This window comes from Cheilinus undulatus, linkage group 15, assembly GCF_018320785.1.
Source record: "Cheilinus undulatus linkage group 15, ASM1832078v1, whole genome shotgun sequence".
NCBI lineage: Eukaryota > Metazoa > Chordata > Actinopteri > Labriformes > Labridae > Cheilinus > Cheilinus undulatus.
The window spans coordinates 47,506,090-47,527,398 of record NC_054879.1 but is presented as its reverse complement, the minus strand read 5'-3'; the positions used below and the strand labels follow the sequence as shown (position 1 = coordinate 47,527,398).

The window sequence follows — 21,309 nt, the reverse complement described above, 5'->3', positions numbered from 1 at the left end:
TTGGACATAATGTGAGAAAAAATAGTGAAAAGTGAGTAAATAAAGTGAATTGCATTGTTTAGGAAATGAAAGAAAATGCACAAATGGATAAAAAAGCAGATATACAGTGCTTAAAAAATGTATTAGACCACCTAACCCTAACCAAAGTCAGGTTTCTGCCACAGCTGCCCTAAATTAACAGCATTGGTAATTACCAAAATCATTTTTGATGTTTCTGCAATGGTTAATACACCAATATGTAGAAGCTCTTTAACCCAGATGATATTTTTAATGCTAAAATAGAATTATTATTGTTATCCATGAATTTTCAAATTTACTGATTTACAAAAAAAATGAAAAATAGTAAAGCACATTAATATTTCTTGATTATTATGTCAAATTATAGTTATTTACTGTCATTCCTGAAGAGAAAAATGAGTTTTAGTGGTTGAATGTTATGCTTGATTCATTTCTAACTTCTCAGAGAAGCCCAGTGAGCCGGCTCAGATTTGGGTGAATTGAGTTTGAAGTACTAGAGACAGAAGGAAGAGCACTGCTGATCTTCAGGCCGAGATGAATGCTTCTAGATCAGAGTCTGAGAAAGTCTCCAGAATGACCATAAGCAGACGACTGAGGGAACAAGGCTTAGAGGGAAGAACAGCTGCTAAGAAGCCATTATTGAGGCCTGCAAACATCCAGAAACACCTCAGATTATCCAGGGAGCACAAACACTGGACAGTTGATGACTGGAAGAAGGTAGTCTGGACGGACCAGTCCAAGTTTGAACTCTTGGGTCAGCATGGTCGTGTTTATGTCTGCAGAAAAGCTGGAGAAGGTTTTGATGCCAGATGCACCCACAGTGAAACACGGTGGAGAGTCCATTATGGTACGGGGTTCCATCTGTGGATACGGCGTGGGCAAATGAGTGAAAATGGACGGTATCATGAACAAGAACGTCTACCACAACATCTCAGTGCATCATGGGATCCCTTCCGGACTGAATCTGATTGGTCGAGGGTTCATATACCAACAAGACAATGACCCCAAGCAGACTTCAAAGCTGTGCAGAGACTATTGACCAAGAGAAAGGACTCTGGAGTACTGGAACTGATGGACTGGCCAAGTCAAAGTCCGGATTTGAATCCTATTGAACAAATTTGGGATTTAGTAGATTCAAAGATTGATGGCACAAACGTTTCATCTAGAGCAAGTCTGTGGGAACAGCTAGAAACTATTTGGACCTCAATAACAAAGAGACTGTGGAAAAGTCCATAAAAACAATGGCAGCAAGAATGAAGCTGTTATCAAGGCCAGAGGAGGCCATACAAGATATGAAGTTTTTGGTTATTATGTGTGATAAAGGACTATTTAGTGGTTTCAGTTTGTTATTTGCCAAATAAATAACAATAACAGTTTTAGTTTTAAACAAGTTTTTAAAAGATTTCTAAGATATTTATGTTTTCCTGTTTTTATGACAGGTGGCCTAATAAATTTATTAAGAACTGTATATATATATATATATATATATATATATATATATATATATATATATACATACACTGCCTGACCAAAAAAAAAGCCGCCACCTGGATTGAACTAAGCAAATAGGTACGAGCCTCCTATTGGATAATTACTGCATGGGTGATTATCTTTCAGCTGGCAACAAGTTATTTCACCCCAGCTGATGCAATGAGTATCTTCTCATTTCTTAAACAACCATGTTGAAAGACACATCCTGTGGTCGTGGAAAAGATGTTAGTCTGTTTAAAAAGCGTCAAATCACTGGCATGCAAAATAGGCTTCAGTTTGCTAGGGAGCATAAAGATTGGACTCTGGAGGAATGGAAGAAGGTCATGTGGTCTGATGAGTCCAGATTGACCCTGTTCCAGAGTGATGGGCGCATCAGGGTAAGAAGAGAGGCAGGTGAAGTGATGCACCCATCATGCCTAGTGCCTACTGTACAAGCCTGTGGGGGCGGGGCTATGATATGGGGTTGCTGCAGTTGGTCAGGTCTAGGTTCAGCAACATTATGTGCCCAAAGAATGAGGTCAGCTGACTACCTGAATATACTGAATGACCAGGTTATTCCATCAATGGATTTTTTCTTCCCTAATGGCACGGGCATATTCCAAGATGACAATGCCAGGATTCATCGGGCTCAAATTGTGAAAGAGTGGTTCAGGGAGCATGAGACATCATTTTCACACATGGATTGGCCACCACAGAGTCCAGACCTTAACCCCATTGAGAATCTTTGGGATGTGCTGGAGAAGGCTTTGCGTAGTGGTCAGACTCTCCCATCATCAATATTAAAATTAATGCAACACTGGATGGAAATAAATCTTGTGACATTGCACAAGCTTATCAAAACAATGCCACAGCGAATGAGTGCTGTAATAAAAGCTAAAGGCGGTCCAACCAAATATATGAGTGTGTGACCTTTTTTTTGGTGGCAACTTTTTTTGGGCCAGGCAGTGTATATATATATATATATATATATATATATATATATATATATATATATATATATATATATATATATATATATATATTATGTATAGTAACTTAACCATGGCTGTTAATGTGAATATAATAATTTATACAATTTCCTATGAACATGTTTGTGTCATTGAAGTTCTAAAAAGTAAGAAACACAGACGCACCTCCAGTTGCAGTATGATAATACTTGAACTTACACTTGAATTTACATTTTTTGGCTCTCTGATAATCATTTTGAATCATTAAATCAACAAGAAAAAACTGTAAACCACTTTATATACAAAGGACTCATTAACATCACTTAAATGTAAACGAGTGTGTTTTCTCCATCCCTGATATACTTGCATTTGTTTATGGAATGGTCTTGCCTCTGGCAATATGGCGGACACGTTGACATATAGCGGCAGCGGGTAAACAGTCAATGAGGCATCTACGTGTATTATGTTTATGATGTGCACAATATTTCAAGCTAACATTATGTACTGTATTTTTATTTTGTGTAGGATCTGGAGCGGGCTGTGACATTTATGGGAGTTTCTGTATCTTGTTATCTTTGCCAGGTATGCACTGTTCATTTTGTAAAATGTAGCTATATTTTCTTCTATGTCGCCCTTTTTAATGAATCCCTGTGGGAGAGGATCTGGAGCAGGCTGTGAAGTTTATGGGAGTTTTTGTGTCTTGTTATCTTTTCCAGATTAAAAGTGGTCATTGAGACAATCCAGAATCGCAGTCTCCCTCACATCATCATAAACACAACACCAATATTTCCACTGGTTACGTTAATACATTACAAAGTTACCAAATACATCAGCACAGTGTCATCTGAAAATATGAGGCATAAATTGCTGTCTGATCAATTTATTTTGTTTTCATTAAAAAAAAAAAAAAAGAAAGAAATTGACACCTTGAACAGCATCTTTTAACAGTAAGAAAGTGGTACAGTGTTTATTCTGATCCAAAGTCATTTTCCTTGGAGAATAACAAACATAAGCACAGTGCATTCGAACTATTTTGGTCATGAATATTAACTTCAACACAAAGAACATTTAAATCTGCATTTTTAATACAATCAAAGAAAACTGTATCATCAATGAACACCAGAAAAAGACTACCAAATGTTAATGCCAGAAAACAACAAATATTTGACTTTTCTTAACAGGTCTTACCTAAAAAGAAAAGAAAGAACTAAATGCTACTATTGTCATTTCACACCGTATTGGTCACCAGTGACTACAGTAATGATAAAAAAATTAATTTCAATACCGATGAAGTCCTAAATAGCAAGTTTTTAAATGTTCAAGCAATACAGACTGATATTTTAATGTTCAAAATGCTTCAATATACCAGTAACTCGTCATTAATACTATACTAACAACAAAAAAAACATTTTGTATTTCACAGATATCAGTGATAAGATTGGTCATCAATGCAGTTTTAACACTAGAACTGCCAACAGGTCATATTTACCCAAGGCTGCTCTTTAATTGTATCTTACTTGATGTGTTTACAGTTTTAAAGACTGTCGGTATTTGACTTTCCCTAAACGTTTGTTAAATAGCACCTGGTGTCACAAAAAATCTTTGCCTAAACCTAATTTTTTTAATGAACATTTATATCTAGGACCACCATGCAGGTCAAATTTACCCCATAAGAAAACCTTGATTTTCCCACTGTTTTATTTCACACCAGCAATAAACAGATGCCACAATGGAAATACCTTCTCTCTACTGCAGCAGCGCCTAATCAGAAGTCGATAGATCAACCTTCAACATGGATACAACAGGGAAAAAGAAGACATTTACCATTGTTAAATGTCAGAAGGTAATCTCAGTGCTTTTAGTGAAGAAGAATGAGGACGTTTCAGGATTAGCATGCAGTCCAAAGACAATTTTCAAGTTGACGGATGATCTTCCAACAGTGATCTGGTTTTCTATCTGTAAATGTTAAGCTGTTCAATGTCAGTGGTTAACTAACCTCAGAAGTAAATCAAATTAATCAGATTGTTTCCCAGACTTATACAGAAGGCTTTAATTGTCAAATATAAGTATCCAATTTCTGCCACTTTTATCCCATTTTTGCCTGTTTTCACCATTTTTTGGCCACTTTTCACCCAATTATGCTACCTTTGCCATTAAAAACACTTTTCCCCCTACTTTTTTGCTACTTCTTTTTGCCATCTTTTCCCCCTTTTTGCCCTTTTTTACAATTTTTTTGCCACTTTTTGCCTATTTAAGCTACCTTTTGCCATCAAGTGCCCCTTCCTACCTATTTTTTTGTCCATTTTTGACACTTTTATCCCATCTTTGTCCCATTTAAGCTACTTTTTCACTATTTTTTTGCCATTTAAGCAATCTTTTGCCATTAAATACCACTTTTTTCCTCTTTTTTGCCCATTTTTGGAAGTTCTTTTAGCCCATTTATCCCATTTTGCCCCTTTTCACCATTGTTGCCTATTTAAGCTACCGTTTGCCATAAAAAATACCACTTGTTTCCATGTTTTTGCTCTATATCCCCTCCCCCCAACTTATTTTCATTGCTACTTCAAGCCCTTTTTGACACTTTTCACCACTTACATTGTGGCTCTTGCAAAGGTATTTTTCAACAATTTGGCTCTTTGGTTGAGTAACACTGCCCTATACTTTATTTTTTAAGAACATGATTTCTATTTTGCCTTTAAAAGTGTCACATTTTTGGATTTTTATGTGCAAGATTACCAATAATATTATCAGTGGTTTACTAACAGTTCTTGATCAGTGCTATTAATGAAAATCAAGGCACTTTAATGACAGGTAAATTTGACCCGATGGCTGTTTTAGGTATATGGAGATCCACGGTTGTTCTTGTGTTAAAGACTGAACCCCCCCCCCCAAAAAAAAAAAAAAAGATATGAGGAATCATAATACACTCCTGGAAGACCTTCAACTCATTTTAGAATATTCTCATCTCAGTTTGGTCTTTTTCTGATCCCGTGCTTTTGTGTCTCATATTTCTAGATCAAAAATTGGACATCAGATTTTTCTTGGTCCAACAAAACTTGCTTTACAAATACGACGTCTGTTTCTCTTGAATCCCTAATTCACGTATTCCTCCACTTTCCTGAGGAGTTCTGATGCCTTGTCAATCGCCTGCATTTCATTCTCTGATCTGAACTGCTCGTTTGGAATGTGGGGAAACTGGTGGCAGTTGGGATACTGAGTCTTCTTGGCATCCACTCCTAGCATCATCAGATCACCGACAATATCAGGCAAGTCTCTCAGCTGGAGACTGTAGAAGGAAACTTTTGCAGCCATGGCTGAAATGGAACTGCTGGCAGAACGCTGACCACCCTTTTTGTACTCCGCAGCTTTAAGAGACTTCTCCACGGCTTGATGGACTTTGAAGAGACACCACTCAGTGCTCCCGCCGCCGGTGTCTTTGTGAGCGGCGTTGAGATCGCAGCGAGCCTGTCTACACCAGCGCTTGGCCTCCTCTCTGTCTGGCTTGGGGATGTTTTCGTTATGGCTCCAGAAGTTGTAGGAACGGTTTTGCCTGGAGAATCTCTCTCGGTTATACCTGTGACGCCTGGCCTCCTGATTCCACTCGTGAAAGAAATCGCTGAAGTCTGAGTAGTTGAAATTTGAGCGTCCCCTTGAAGAGGATGAGCCTGAGCCTGCAGTTCTCCCACTGCTTCCCTCTTTGCCTTCAAGTCTGTTCTGCAGGTATTTGAACGCCTCAGTGGCGAGTAATTGGCAGTCTGGGTTTTTGTCAGGGTGCCATCTCAGAAACATACGTTTGATGGCTTTTTTCCTCTCCTCCTCAGGAAGAGTAGAGATCTCTTCTAAACATCTGTCAATTTCCCTTTTAGCTTCCTCAATGGAGGTTGGTAAGGATCCTGAAAATGAGGAGCTTGAGGCTGATGATGATGATGATGTGGAGTTTGATGCTGATGATGATGAGGAGGAGGAGGAGCTTGAGGCTCCTGTTAGTAGCTCCAACTCCATGCAGGGATTTTCAGCAGATGTGCCAGTCGCCCCTTTGGGCTCTGACTTTGTTTGACGTTTAAACTGAAACAGGTCCAGACAGCTGACTTCAATAGGCTCATCTTCTCCAATATCTATCCTGTATCGTCGTGAAAAAGGTCCAGAGCAGCCAGGCAGTTCTTCAACAATGATAGCATAAATGTACTCGTTGTCAGTGCTGTAGCCGACATATTCCCCCTCTTCAAAGTTATTGAAGATGTTCTGGTCCAATGAGTCATGCCATTCCTCTGGAATCAGTGTCCCAGGAAGAGGTGGGTCCAGCTGGAAACTTTTAGCACTTGCACTGTCATGAATCCCACTTTCTGCCAGAATCTTCTGAACATCTTGCAACTTTTCACACATGAGAAGTTGTCCAAGCACTTCGATGTGATTTTGTGAGATTCTGTTGCCTAAAATCCCATTAATTACCCGTGATAATTTCATGCTGATGCCAAATAGCACATTTGGAGGCAAGTTGTCATCATGCTTTAGATAAAAGATACAACCTTGCTGCTCTTGTTTGACAAAAACACTGGTTTCCCTGGCAGTTTTGTGTAGGGGCTGTTTATCAACCAAAAGTTGCGTTTCTAGGCTTTTGCAGCAGACGATCTGTATCCTGCCAAAAGTCTTTTTGCACATGTCAGCAGCTTCTTCTTCTGTTATCTCTCCATTGGACTTCTCTCTGATGAGACAGATCAGTCCATGGGTAAAGACTGGAGAAGACAGATGTTTGTCAAAAAAGCCACTGAATTCACATGCAGTTACGAACTCACAAAGCTGCTTGTTTGATTCGACTATTTCCTCCTCCGTGTACTGAGAAAGCATTTTTGGCTGAAACTTCTGAGGCAGCAAATGAAGCAGCTTATGGTGTCTGTAGCTGTCTTGGCCCAAATGGCATTCACTGAGTTTCTCAAGCAAGAGGAACTTATTCTCCAGTGCTTCCTCTAATCTTTTGGTCTCGAACACTGTGTCATTGTAGTAGAGTGTGCATGATGGATGCAATTTTCCATCCACTGCAGGCAGATACAGAGTCTCCGCGTCGTCAATGTGAGACGGATTTTCTTGAGATTTGATCAGCTGAAAAAGATGCTGTACTGCACGTTTCACAGTTTTCTGTTGGTTTGGGTTTGGCTGTGGTTTGTCATGGGAATCTGCATAAACATCTGCCAGAACACTGCAGTACTGCAACGCAGTAGGTTGGTCATTTACCCCAATCGTCTTGAAAAAAGTTTCAAACTTGACATCCTGTGAAGGGATTTTGTACAAATATGGCCTGAAGTCCAAGTGGTCATTGAATGAAAACGCTGTGTTGTCAGTCCTCACGAGTTCCTTGTCTCTTTCCACCAACACAACAGGAAGCCCAGCCAGCGCCTTGCCTTCAAACTCCTCCCCTTGTAAATGTGCGTATGAACTCCGAAACACGTCAGCACGGGTTTTAATCAAGTCATCAGTTTTGCATGGTGACTTGCAGATGTTCTTCATGTTACTGGTTATACATTTTGATGGTGGTTGTTCATGAGCTCCTGCATTTTTCATCTTTTTCAGGAGCGTTTGGCTCTTAAAGGGTAGATGTATGATTGGCATTGAAGACCAAATCAGTTCTTGATGCTTGGGATCGCTTTCCACCAATGATCCTCTGATTTTCACAGCAGTTCTCTCTGCTGCGAATGGTATGTGATAGTTGCACAGTTCCTTTCGAATTTCTACAGGAAAGACGAACTCAATGTCAGCTATGCTGTCCAGCAAAGTTTCCTCTTTGTCGTTACTCACTAAGGAGCAGGCTTCCCTGAAAAGAAGTGATGATTTCTGTTTTACCTCTTTAAGTGGACCACTTCCTTTTGCTTCTGTTTCTAACTGGTGAGCAAACTTGATTATGTCATCCTTTGACACCTTATGATTCATTCCAAGTTCTCTGAGCAACTGTTTTGGTCGGTCTTTTGTTGGTAGATATTCGGACGTTTCGGGACACAGCTCAGTCCAAATTTTCTCTGGCACGAATCTCTCTTGGGGCAGCATCTTCTTGTACAGCTCAACACTATCATCGAAGTAGTACGACACTGTCTCCAACCTGCCTTGTGAATTGGGAATCAACTTCACATTCTTCAATGATGAAATGACTTTGTCCCTGTGCTGGAAATAACTGAAACCGAGCTTAGGTGACAGCAGCAGTTTAAGGCAGTCAATCATCTGCCTCTCTGTGAGCCCGTGTACCACAGGCAGAACGAACCTCATGAAATACTCCATATCATCAAGGGTTTCAATGTCTAGTATTTGTGACAGCATTATGTTTTCTGGATTATTCTGAAGGCAAATGCTGCTGTTGTTGTGCAGGAGAAACAAATCTGGAAATGACTCTGAGCCTCTGCTGTTGAGGATGAACACCTCTCTAGATCCATCGATCCTTACTCGGCTACCATTTATAGTTTCAAATAATGGTAAAGACTTCAGCTTTCTCTGATACTGTTGTTTGTCTTTGGCCTTGGACAGTCCAGACTGCAGGAATTCCTGAAGCTCTTTTAAGTCAGCAGTGGAAAGCTGGGAAAACTCTGAGTGCTTGATCTTGTAGACTTCGTCCAGCACAGAGCTCTTGTCATTCACGTCCATTAGTTCAGAGTGTAGAAGTGAACGCTCCTGCAGTTGCAGTGCATCAGAGAAGAACACATTGTCCAGCTTCATGAAACCAAGTCTGAAGAGAATGCCTGAGATGTCTTTATCTAAGGCAAACTGAATCACACTTGGCATGTCTTTCATTGGTTGCAGAAACTGCTTGTTGTTTGACTTTGGACACAGTACAGGAAGAACGCAGCAGTCACTGAAGTGCTGCTTCACATCGCTCATCTTCAGGCTTGGCTTTGACTTCTCATCATCACTTGATGGTGTAGTCTTGATTTGGCTTGTTAGGAACTGCCAAAAGGTTTTCAGCCAGTTCAACATTGACTTATTCGGCACATGTAGGCCACTCTCTGAGTCAGTTTCACATTCCTTCAGAAGTTCCTTTATTAGAGGCTTTAGGTATCCTGCTGCATCAGGAACACTCAACTCCTTGACAAGGTTTAAAGTCTTCAGAACTCGAAGATGTTCTTTGTTGGTCTTGTAATCTGCAAATTTATCCTCATTGCCAGAGAACAGACTGTCATACCTTGATATGAGTTTGGGAGACTCAGAGTTAAACACCCTCAAAACTTTATCTCGAGTGAGAAGCAGCGGAAGCCCATGTAGTAAACCAGAATCCTGCTTGGTTGCATTTCTGAGGTTGAAAATGGTCAGGCAGAATCTCAAGAGCTCTGAAAACCTTTTTTCATCTCTGATCAGCGTTTCCGTTATGTGCAAGGGTAAGTTCTTGTCTGTCTTGGTCAGGTCATTGAGGGGTTTCACCCTCAGGAAAGTCAGCACAGTTGAGGGATTCACATCTTTCACTTCGATGCCAGCAGATCTAAAACCACTCCAAACTTTTTGCATTGCCATGGAAAAGGGAACCAATGCCATTCCAAGTTCTTCCAAAATGGGATGCAATGTGTCAAACGTTGAGTATGTCATGTACAGTGCCTTGGTTGGCTCAGTGTCTCTGATATCGCGCCAGTCAAATGAGTATTCTCTTATTTCTCTGTCTGCAACGGTGCATACTGAACTCCTCAACACCGGAATTACCTTTAGGCCCCTGTCTTTGACTGATTTGTAGACTTCATGCACCATTTCATGCCACTCCTGACCAACATCCTTGGATACAGTTGGCCAAAAACACAAGTACATTCCAGTGAAGAATGATTCGAGTTGTATAAGAGAGGTTTTCTTGCCAGCAAATTTACTGCTGATGTGATGAAGGAGATCTGCATACAGCGGGGCGATGACATTGTGTTTCAAGCATTCGTTCCAGTTTGACTTCTGACCTTGCCCGTCTTCTTTCCACAGGCTTCTCCTGGCTGAATCTACCTCAAAGTTTGCATTGACATGCACTGGCAGTCCAGTTTTTCCTGGCAAAGGAAGTGAACAAAAGGCTTCTCCAGTGAAATTCATACAGCTGGTTGGTGCAATTTGTGGAGTCTTACCCAACTTTATGCTCCAGCGAGCTGCAACTGCTGCCTGGGGAAGTACCTCTGTTGGTGTTGCTGGTTTTCCCTCACAGTTTTTGAATGAGCCAAACTGCTCAGCAATGATCCACTTACTTGATCTTTTATCTGAGGTTGAAATCACAGTTCCATAAAAGGCTTTGTGTGGCATTGTTGGGTTGTCTGACTGCAGTGCATTTTGTCTGAGTTTTACAAAGGCATCTTTTTCCTCTCTGCTATTCTCTGGCAGACTTTTTTCAACTGTAAAAATGGTTTCCAGTTTCTCTGAATGTTCTTTGATTTCATGGACTTGTATTTTGCAGATGTTTTTCAGGAAGAGAATGAGTCCTTCGGGATCTTCGGAGAGAACGGCGCACAGTTCTCTCATATCACTGTCAGTGACACCCTGCTGTGAGATTTCAGAGCTGTTTGCCATCGTACCCATCCTTAGGGGTAATCTGAACATGGTGCCATCCTTCAGGGGAAATTTGTCTGGCAGAAACGACTTGTAGACATCTATGTACATGTTCTTAAATTCATCTACTAGTTTATAGCCAGTACCAGCCGGTGGTTTGTCTGAATAACTCTCAATGAATTTCTGATTGGGATCAGAAATGCAGAGCAGTTCGTCTCCGGAGAGGATCGAGGGGCAGTCAGTGAGATGGTACACAGAGTTGAATCCAACTCCATATTTTCCTGTCTTTCCCAGCGAGTCATGCTTCCCACCTTCTCCCAGCTGTTGAATTCCTTTCCGGTCAGCATCAGAGAACACCTTGTTATTGAACACACAAAGTGCAGGGCCCTGCAGATTGTTCCACCTCTTCCCAAATGTTTTCTCTTTGCCGTGCTGTCGTTGATCCCAAACAAAGTGAATTTCCGTTGCCTCTGCATCATCAGCATTTTGGATAAGCTCCTTAAGGATATCCTTCTTGGCTGGATAGGCTAAAATGATGTTCTTAATGCGAACAGTTAGTTTTTCATGCTGTTCAAAGTGAAACGCAAATGGAGAAATGTCTTCAACAGTGCAGTTTCGAAGGGTATGATGCCTGGTTGTTTTGATTCCAAAGTGGCGAGCCATAACACGAGCAATATTTTTGTGACACAGTGTGACACCTGAAGCCACTTCGGGCAACCAAGGGCTGTCGTTGTAAAACAGCTGACTCACAGGTTGTAGTATGCCGTGCTCGTTGGGTATGAGAAAGTCTCCTACTGGTTTCTCTTCGGCCTCATAGATCCCTTTAGTTAAAATTGTCAGGCAAAGTGATAGATCACTCTTTGGCAGGGGCTTGGTGCCATGTTTTCGGTGCAGTTCTTGAAGAACAGTTTGAAACTGTTCGAGTGTAAAATGTGTTTTCACACCTACACTTTCCCAGAGCCTCTTGAACAAACTGAAGGCAGGTGGAAGAACGTAAAGGTAGGGTTTTGCTTCGAATTGCTCGTTCTCTGCTACACGATTCACATTTACAAATGTTCTGCCGACAAGAATGAATGGAAATGAGTCTGCCCTTTGTGCAATGCAGCTGGAATCCCCAGAATCACAGAGCCACCGGTCAAGGAATTTGTAGCATTCAAATGCTATTTCCGGGAGCATGGATCCATCAGTAGTTTTGGATTGCTTACATGCTTCTTCCAACTGCTGAAACACGTTTTCAAGGTTTGGACGGTCATGAACTCCCAATATTTTTAGCACTGGATCATTGTTGTGTATTTTCAGATTGGTATGATCTAGCACTGGTTTTTTCATGTTAACAAGAAGGGAGCAGTTGTCACTAAAAATGTCAGTTGGTCTCCTGAGCGTGACATTTCCCCCCTTCCTTTCACCAACAGGGGGAATTGCTGGGAGAAACTCAATCATTCTCAGTGTTTTCCAATGGGGAGAGTCTTCTTCATACACGTGAATCTTCATCAGGTCAAGAAGACACTTCAAATGCCTGTATGCTTTCTTTTTGTCAGCTCTCCAGGTTTTGGTGATTGTGCCTGCTTTCTCTGCAATCTCTTTCAAAGAGAGATCATCATTAGCCATTCCAAGTTCCAGCAAGCGTTTGACTGTTTTGGGAGCACGAAAGTCATGGCTGGTACCACCAAGCAGGCGCCCCTCTTCTAGTTCAAAAAGACAAGCCACTTTTCCTGATGGATTCACAAGCTTAGTGATGTACTGAAGCTGGCTGCCATCAGTGGGGATGCATGGATGTTGGAGCAGTAGACTGTCTATTTCTTTGATGTTTAGGTCAATGGCATGCAACACCAGAATGTCTCTAATATCAGGCTCCATGGTACCAAGGTTATTAAACACTGCTTCTTGGTAAAACCTCTCCCAGGTCCATGTTCTGCTCTGCAGTACCTTTTCTAGGCCAGCCTGTTTGAAGCTGTTTCTTAACCACAGTGGAAGAGGAACAACACGCTTGGGTGCTTTCACATTTTCCTTGCACACCTGCACTGCAAGTGTGCAGATTTCTTTATCCTGTGCAATGCTGTCATGTAGGAATATGGCATTGTTCATTGAGCACCAATGTTCTCCATCACTGAAGAGCTCTGGACCACTGGAGTGCTGGGCAATGATGTGGTAAAAAGCGTCTACCAAAGGCTTGAATGTTTCACTCACTTTTTCTCTATCAGGCCAAAAGGTGTGGTACTGGTAATGTTCCAGTTGTTGCTTTTCAGACATTTCCTTTAGTGCCAAGAGTGAAGTCACATATGCTGATACTGCAGGATCCTGAAGAAGGGCTTTGTTCCACTCATGCTTTATACCGCTCTCCCACAGACCTTTCCGGTTGCTTGTCACAGCAAATGTTCCGTTGACATTGACTGGAAGACCTGTTTGAATTGAGAGAGGAAGGAAGCAAAATGCCTGTCCAGTAAGTTCTGATCGTCGTGGGGCCAGTTTCCCCGTCTCTGGATCATTTTGCAAAGGCACTGCAATTCCTCCAATCGGTAAAGAGAACTTGCTTTGTTTGTTTCCCTGCAATGCCATTTGCAAAGACTGCTGTGTTCCGAAACAGTTATACAGTAGCCAGGAATGGACCTCAGTCTCACCAGATTGCTCACTGGTTACTTTGATAATGTTGACTTTGCAGCAGTCAATAACTTCCTTGCACTTTGCATCAAGTTTCTTCAATGACTGCTCAGCTTGACGCTGCTTTGACTCGCTGGTCTGATCAGGAATCCCCATTGTAGTGAGAGTGGTTTTGGAGAGAGTGAAGACGGTTTGTATGTCGCTGTGTCTCGGTGGAGTAGATCCATTGTCTGGGAGACTCTGTAGAGACAATGTGTTGATGTTCTTCAGGAAAAGAAGATGTGTTTTTGAATTCCTGGTAAAGTCCTGTTCAAAAGTTCCAATTTTGTCTTGATTGTACACCTTTGTGCTGATTTCTGACTTGAGGGCCTCCTCTTTAGTTCGGAAAGGTAGTTTGATCAGAGTGCCTGGGTAGGGTTCGGGGAGGCTTTGACTTGTAAAGCTGCAGTTAAAAATGCCTTCATATGGTCCAAAATGGCCAGGAAAGCATTTGAAGAGGTGCTGTCGAGAGAGATCAAGCTTGATTCCAGGGTTTGTTTTATGCTTGATGTGTGTCTTGAGGTGAGTCACATTTGGATCAAGTATGAGAAGGTGGCTGCCACTGAGGATGGAGGGAATGTCCGTCACATGATACACGGTATTGAACCCGAGTCCAAACTTCCCAATTTTCTCGACCTTATTTTCCTTTGAGGCAGAGCCAACTCTGACGATACTGTCCCAGTCCCCAGCTGAGAACTGCTCGTCATTGAATGCCCAAAGACAAGGTCCCTGACAAAGTTTCATGTCAGGGTCGATGAGGCTTTCAGGGGCATCTCTGTGAACTCTGAAATCCACCAAGAACTTACAGGCTTCTGCTCCGGCATCTTCTGCATTTTGAATGAGCTCTTTGAAGATGTCACTTTCCTCATCATACTCTTTAAGAATGTTTTTAATTCTTGTTGTTATTGGTTCAGATTGTCCACACTGTTCAATCCCCACCAACTCTGGGGCAAGGATGTAGGAACTGAGAAATCGGATGTTCAACCACTCTGCTGTTGCTTTTGGGATTTCCTCATGTAATATGAAAATGTCCTCGGTGTGCTTGAGCTCTTTCAACCCACTTTTGCTGACATCGCAGAAGACTGCTGTTGACCGAGGTTTAATGGTATATCGTTCACCCTCTGTCAAGACTGGAACTGGAACGTCATCCACGACTGTCTTCTTCTCCCTCCACAGCCAGTTCAGGATTTCTATTAACACCTTTATCTCAGAGGAGCTTGCAAATGGCGGAAGTCTTGCTTGGACAGTTTGCTGAATAGAATGAAGAATGCCAACAATTTCTTCATTAGATAGCGATGTTCTTAGTCCAAACTCCTGGAGCAGCCTCTTGTAGGGCAGGAATTCGTTTGGCACCTTCCCAATGTGAGAGCTCAGATCTAGGTTACGTGGGTATTCTAGAACCAGATCCTGTGGTGATACAAACTTGTTGCGGCTCCAGAGCCAGCGTGTGTCCTTGCTCATCGTCTTTGTAAAGTCAGAGCTGTGGTCTTGCATGTGCTTGTAAATGCTGTGCAGCTGCTTTTTGAAATCTACATCTGTGTCCGGATCAGGCATTTTCTCTGCTCTTGATTTAGAGACTGTCAGGTTCTCTAGAACTTTCTGAGGTGGGGGCAGGCGTTTGAGCCCAAGCTTGCTGCTAACTCTGTCACTGAACTCTCCCACCAGAGGCATCACATGCCCAACAATGTCCTCAAACACAGTGTGTCTCATTTCATCCGGACAGAAGAGACTTCTCTCCTGGAATTTGCCATTTCGGCTCTTTTTGTCATTCCCAGGTTTAGTACCTGGTACCCATTTTAGCAGTTTGAGGCAGTCAAGTTGTTCGTGAGAAAACTTTGACAGCAGATCATGTGTATCCAGTATCTTCAAGAGGACGTTAGCTCTTTTGAGAGCCTCTGCTTGGGAGTGGACCTGCTGTTTTTCAATCACCTTGGCAGCATGTAAAAGGTGATCTGGTGCCACATCTGCTTCTTTATTTAGCAATCCAAGATTTGTAAGGCTTTCAAGCATCTGCGGCGTCTGAGTGTAAAAAGGTGGAGGAAACAAATCAGGCTCAAAAATTTCCTGAAATGACTTAACCCTTGGATCAAGAAAGGTTGAGGCCTTTTTCAGGACTCCATTCATTTTAATGAAACTCAAGTCCTTGCACCTCCTTTTCAAGGTCTGATTACTGGAGAGAAGGATGTCGCCATGCTTTAAAATCCACGCCATGATATTCTGAGTGTCTTCTCTGCTGCACGTTCCTCTCTCAATGCTGTCAATGAGGAGGTTTGCTGCTTCAGCTGTGTCTATGAGATTAATCTTGAGCAGCTGTAGCAGTTTGCGATCAGCTTCGGTTGAACACGTCACGACTGAATCAGGCACTGGGAATTCGGCTGGTACTGTTAGACCAGAAAGAGGGAGCACAGCCTGTTTGGATTGAGCTGCCACATAGGATCCGTTTATAGTTTGAAACAGAGGCAACCGAGACAGGAAATCTTTCTCATTCACTGAGAGAGAATCCAGACGGGACAGATAATCCTTCAGCACTTTTCGAGCTTCATGAGAGGCTGTCTGGAGTTCCCTGATGAGTTCCTGAGAGTCTAAATTCATCAAGACTTTCGTGACACTCCTTGGAGATGGGCAAAGGACATACGAGTCCAGGTCTTCATGCTTGAGCCACTGATTTCCTCTCACCACTGTGCCACCAACTTTGTTCACCAACTGAGCTATCTGATCTGGCAGGCTGATGTGTTTGCTGCTCTGGAAAATGAGGGTTGTGTTTTTCTGTAGTCTTGCTAGTGAGACGGGTTGGCCATAAGACAGAGGACTAACCGGTACTAAAGGCATTCCAGCGAAATTACTTAACTCTCTAAAATGAGTGTTGAGAAATTTCCAGAATTCCTGGAGCCAGTCTAAAGGTGGATGCTGAGTGTTGCCGGTGTCCCAGGTCACAAGCCCTGTCCTCTTCTGCTGCCAGTCGTAAGGCAGATATCTCTGCGTGTATTCAGCCACTTTGTCTGCATCGATACTGATGACCTTGAAAAAATCTGAAGAGAGATTGATGAAAAATATGTAATCAGATATAGAGATATGTGCCAGCATATTTAAAACAATTCCATAACATCGTCCTCTTACTTTGTTGGGCCAGTTCTCTCAGGTGAGATCTGCAGGCTGGACTGAGGTCGTCTGGGATGAAGAGGTTCTTGCAGCATGGCAGAAGGACCCTGCGCAAAAAATAAAGGAGTTTTGTTGAAAATGTGTAAAATTGTGACGTCTACATCACCATAAGAGTTGTTCTGTAGCTCAGTCAAATCCACATAGAAATATCCTCGTAGGCCACAGATGTCAAACTCAATCACAGCAGAGGCCCAGTTCTGAATTTGGGTCCAACCTGAGGGCCAAGTAGGGTCCATATTTAACCATAAACTGTCAACCTCATTTTCACCAGCAATAAATTATTGGGGAATAAACCTTAGCACTGATGATAAAGGATTCTGAGATTGAAAAAGGTCAAAATGATAAGTTTAAAGGCTCAAAATTTGAGATAAAAATTTTAACTTATTAGCTCTGAAGGTTCAAAAAATGGCATTTAAAGTCAAAATAATTTTTTTAAAAGGAAAATATATGAGAGAGAAAGTTGAAATCGCGATTCTTAATTGTCAAAATATGAGATAAATTCAGAATTTTCGGTTTAAAACTTCAAAGCGTAAGAAAAACATTAACATTTTTAATTTTAAAGGTCAAAATGTTACTTCAATTTAAAATTGAGAAACTTGAAGGATTGTGAGATAAAATTCAAAGTGAGGAGCTAAAAAGTCATGAGTTTAAAAGGTAAAAATATTACTTAAAAAAGTTAAAATTGAGGATCTAAAAGGTCAAAACATAAGATAAAGAGTCCAAATTGTGAACTGAAAAGGTCAACATATGAAATAAAAAGTCAAACACATAACTTTGTGTCATAACTGTGAGATGCAAAATAAAGAATATGAAATGAAAACATAAATGTATTTTACCACATTTCCGACTCTATGTAATTATTTCAACTTTTTACTTTTTCTAATTTTTGTGACTCAACATGGATATTATAAATCATCAAGGTTAAGTTTACATTTTTATACTGGAGGAAATCTGCAGACCTCAACCAGTGGGCCAGTTATAATAAAAATATGATATGATCTTGTGGGCTGGGTATAACTGTACCACGGGCTGGATTTGGCCCCAAGGCCTTGAGTTTGACCCCCCTATTGTAGGCTAAATTAAAGCTGATTAGCACACTGATGCTTTCAGTTCTGTAAAATGGAACTTGATTTCACAGTGATGAACATCTTTAAGTGGATCATTCAAATAAACTCTGTTTTTTAGTTTGTTTTATGGCCTAAGGACAAAATAACTTAAGTTTAAACATAATCAAATTATTAAACTTCTTGAATAAATTAAAGCTGCCTTGACTAGTGAGGGCTCACGATACTGTGGCAGTAAAACCCTCTAAAACAGGGGTGTCAAACTCAGTCACAGCAGGGGATTCTGGATTCAGGACTAACCTTTTTAACCAGAAACTGTCAACCTTGTTTCACCGGTAATAAAATATAATAAAAACAGCACTGATGATAAATGATTTTGACATTTAAAAAGTTAAAATGATAAGTTTAAAGGCTCACAGTCTGAGAAGAGTAAATCTATTAGTTTAAAAAGGTCAAAACATGAAATTTAAAAAAAAAAAATTTAAATTGTGAGTCTAAAAGGTCAAACTATGGGATTATTAAGTTAAAGTCTGGAGTTGAAAATATGAGGTAAAAAACAAAATAAGACAAAAGTGGCAAAAATGAGAAAAAGTTTTAAAAAGAAGTGGTAAGAATGGGCAAAAGATGGGTAAAAAGTGGTACTTAATGGCAAAAAGTAGCTTAAATGGGCGAAAAATGGCAAAAAAAATTTGTGAAAAGGGGCAAAAATGGGGAAAAAGAAGGGAAAAATGTGGTTTTTTTTAACGGCAAAGGTTGCTTAAATGGGCAAAAAATGGTGAAAAGGGGATAAAAGGGGCTAAAAGAAGTTGCAAAATTGGGGAAAAAGTGGATTCAAGTGGTATTTAATGGTAAAAGGTAGCTTAAATGGGCGACAAGTGGTGAAAAGTGCGAAAATGGGACAAAAGTGGCTAAAAGAAGTTGCAAAAATGGGCAAAAAATAGGAAACAAGTGGTATTTAATGGTAAAAGTTAGCTCAAATGAGTGAAAATAGGCAAAAAAATGGGTACTTAATGCCAAAATGTAGCTGAAATGGGCAAAAGTGGCACAAAAAAAATGTGAAAAGGGCAAAAATGGGCAAAGAAAGTGTTTTTTAATGGCAAAGGTAGCTTAAATGGGCAAAAAATTGTGAAAAGGGGATAAAAGGGGCTAAAAGAAGTTGAAAAATTGGGGAAAAAGTGGAAACAAGTGGTATTTAATGGTAAAAGGTAGCTTAAATGGGTGAAAGTGGTGAAAAAGGGCGAAAATAGGACAAGTGGCTAAAAGAAGTTTTAAAAATGGGCAAAAAAGGAGGAAACAAGTGGTATTCAATAGTAAAATGTAGCTCAAATGGGCACAAGTGGCAAAAAATGTGAAAAAGGCAAAAAAAAGGTGGTTTTTAATGGCAAAGGTAGCTTAATTGGGCGAAAAATGGCACAAAAAGGTTAGAAAGGGCAAAAATGGGATAAAGGTGGCAAAAATGGGACAATTATGTTTGACAATTAAAGCCTTCTGTACAAGTGGGAAACAAACTGATTAATGTGATTAACTTCTGAGGTCAGAGTTTCCCTTTTCTAAGGTTTTCTGGGGAATAATATTTCAAATGAAGACATAAAAAGAGCCACATGTTGAGTATCACTGATTTACATCGAGTAGAAACGAAATAAAAGTTAAACACCGAAGCAACTTTGCATGTTAATGCAGCAACCGAGGAACTATCTAATGTTGATGAGTAATAACCTTATTTTTGGTCAGTTTTAGCCATCAAAGATCTATTTTTGTTCGTCTTAGTCTAGTCTGTCTTATGGAAAACAAAGCTGCCGAACATTTTTAGTCATCGTTTTAGTTTAGGAAATCAACACTGGAAGGTGTTAACATATTTAATCACAGGTCAGTAGTCACTATTGAATTAAAACATGTAGGATTATTTTATGATGACGTGACTGAGTGCTGAATGCTAGTAGCACATTTGAACACTACAAAAACAAGACACGGCTGTAGCAGTGAATCCTACCTTGGAAATCTGTCGCTGTCAATCAAAGCAGTGTCCTCCTCTCTGTCCGTGAAACATCTGAAAGAGCCGTCACTGAGTGGAAGCAGCTGAAGACCCCTGAGCTCTCTGTAGTTTCCATCACTCAGAATGAACTCCAAAAGGCAGAGTTTGTCCTCTTTAGACATGACGTGGACGCCAACCCTGCGTAGGACATTTCTCAGGAATGTTGGAGTAACACGTCTGAGGGCATCAGGGTGTGGGTACGCCTCATTCACGGCTGTAGCGACACTTCCTGGTAACGTGACGAGATTTTCTCCACAGGAAACCAAGGTTTTCTTAATGGCAGCCAGGGTGTCAGAGCTTGTTGGACCATTGCAGGGAAAGACGGCTTCTGCTGGGGTGATGAACGTTCTCTCATCTTTGGCGAGAGAGAGGATGGGCACGTTTTGTCTGAATAAATGACGGAGAACGTCCAGGGCGACTGCGCACCATCTTTCTCTGTGGCTTATCTTTGCAATTTCGGGCCACAGATCGTACACAGAGGAAACGGGCAGTAAGGAATCTTGTGCAAGTCTGACAGCATCCTGAATGATCACGACGTACGCCACTGGAAGCACCTCCTTCATCAGCAGTTCATTCCACACAGCGTGTTCGTCATTTTTCTGGTCTTCCTCTTGCCATTTTATGTGTCTTCTGTTGTCTGTGAGGCCAAAGCATGCATTGACATAAACAGGAAGTCCTGTCTTGTTGGATTCGTTGTTTGGGAGCGGGAGGAAGCAGCTCAGTCGACTCTCACTGCTGTCTCTCTTCTCACCACAAGGGAACGCCAAGTCAACCTGGGGGAAAAAGCTCAACTTTCCCGCCAGTAAATCAAGACTTTCCACATTGCCGTCTTTCATCGTGCATGTCGTCACCAGCCATTTTGATTCTTTGTGCTGCTCTGAGCTGAGAGTTATCAGTTTGAATTTAGTCAAACTTGTAACCGTTGACTCGGCTCCTGATTCCAGCGTGACATCTGTGGGCACCGAGGATTTCACTACAAGCCTGGTGTTAACGTTGCCATTGGCACTGATGTGAATCAGTGAAACAGAGGTGACATTTTTCAGGAACAGGAGGCTCAACTCTGCATCTGCAATGAAGCTGTCGAAAAGCTCGACCACCTTCTGGGAGCTGTACAGCTTGTCTGAAATCTTTGAAGCTCTGCTGCGCAAAGGGAATCTGAAGATGGTCCCGTCAAAGTACTGATCTTCTGTGATGACTTTTGACCATTCTTGCCCACTTACAAGTGAAACGATATCTTGAAAAGGTTGAAACTGATCGTGCTTGGTCATCAGAGTTTTTTGGTGTTCTTCATCATCTAAAGACCATCGAAACCCGCCTCTGTTGTCCCCAAATATTTCCTCCTGAGGGTCCATGAAGGCCAGGTACTCTGAACTGAATATACCCGGCACATCTGTGAAAGTCAAACAGATATTTTCCCATAAAACACAAACGTTCTGTTGAAAACAAACCCATAAAATGAATGATTTGTATTTTAGTTTAC

At 41.2% G+C, this 21,309-nt stretch overlaps 1 protein-coding gene across 3 annotated transcripts in view; it reads right to left on the bottom strand.

Moving 5' to 3' along the window:
- Positions 1–5,294: 5,294 nt before the first annotated feature.
- Positions 5,295–21,309, bottom strand: part of si:dkeyp-118h9.7 (sacsin) — a 31,482-nt gene continuing 15,467 nt past the window's right edge. For all 3 annotated transcript variants that reach the window (XM_041806295.1, XM_041806296.1, XM_041806297.1), the window contains 3 exons: positions 19,788–21,219; positions 16,692–16,780; positions 5,295–16,603 (listed from right to left, as the gene is read on the bottom strand). In XM_041806295.1, the coding sequence (XP_041662229.1) occupies positions 5,550–16,603; positions 16,692–16,780; positions 19,788–21,219 (12,575 nt within the window). In that variant the 3' untranslated portion in view covers positions 5,295–5,549. The remainder of the gene's footprint in view (positions 16,604–16,691; positions 16,781–19,787; positions 21,220–21,309) is intronic.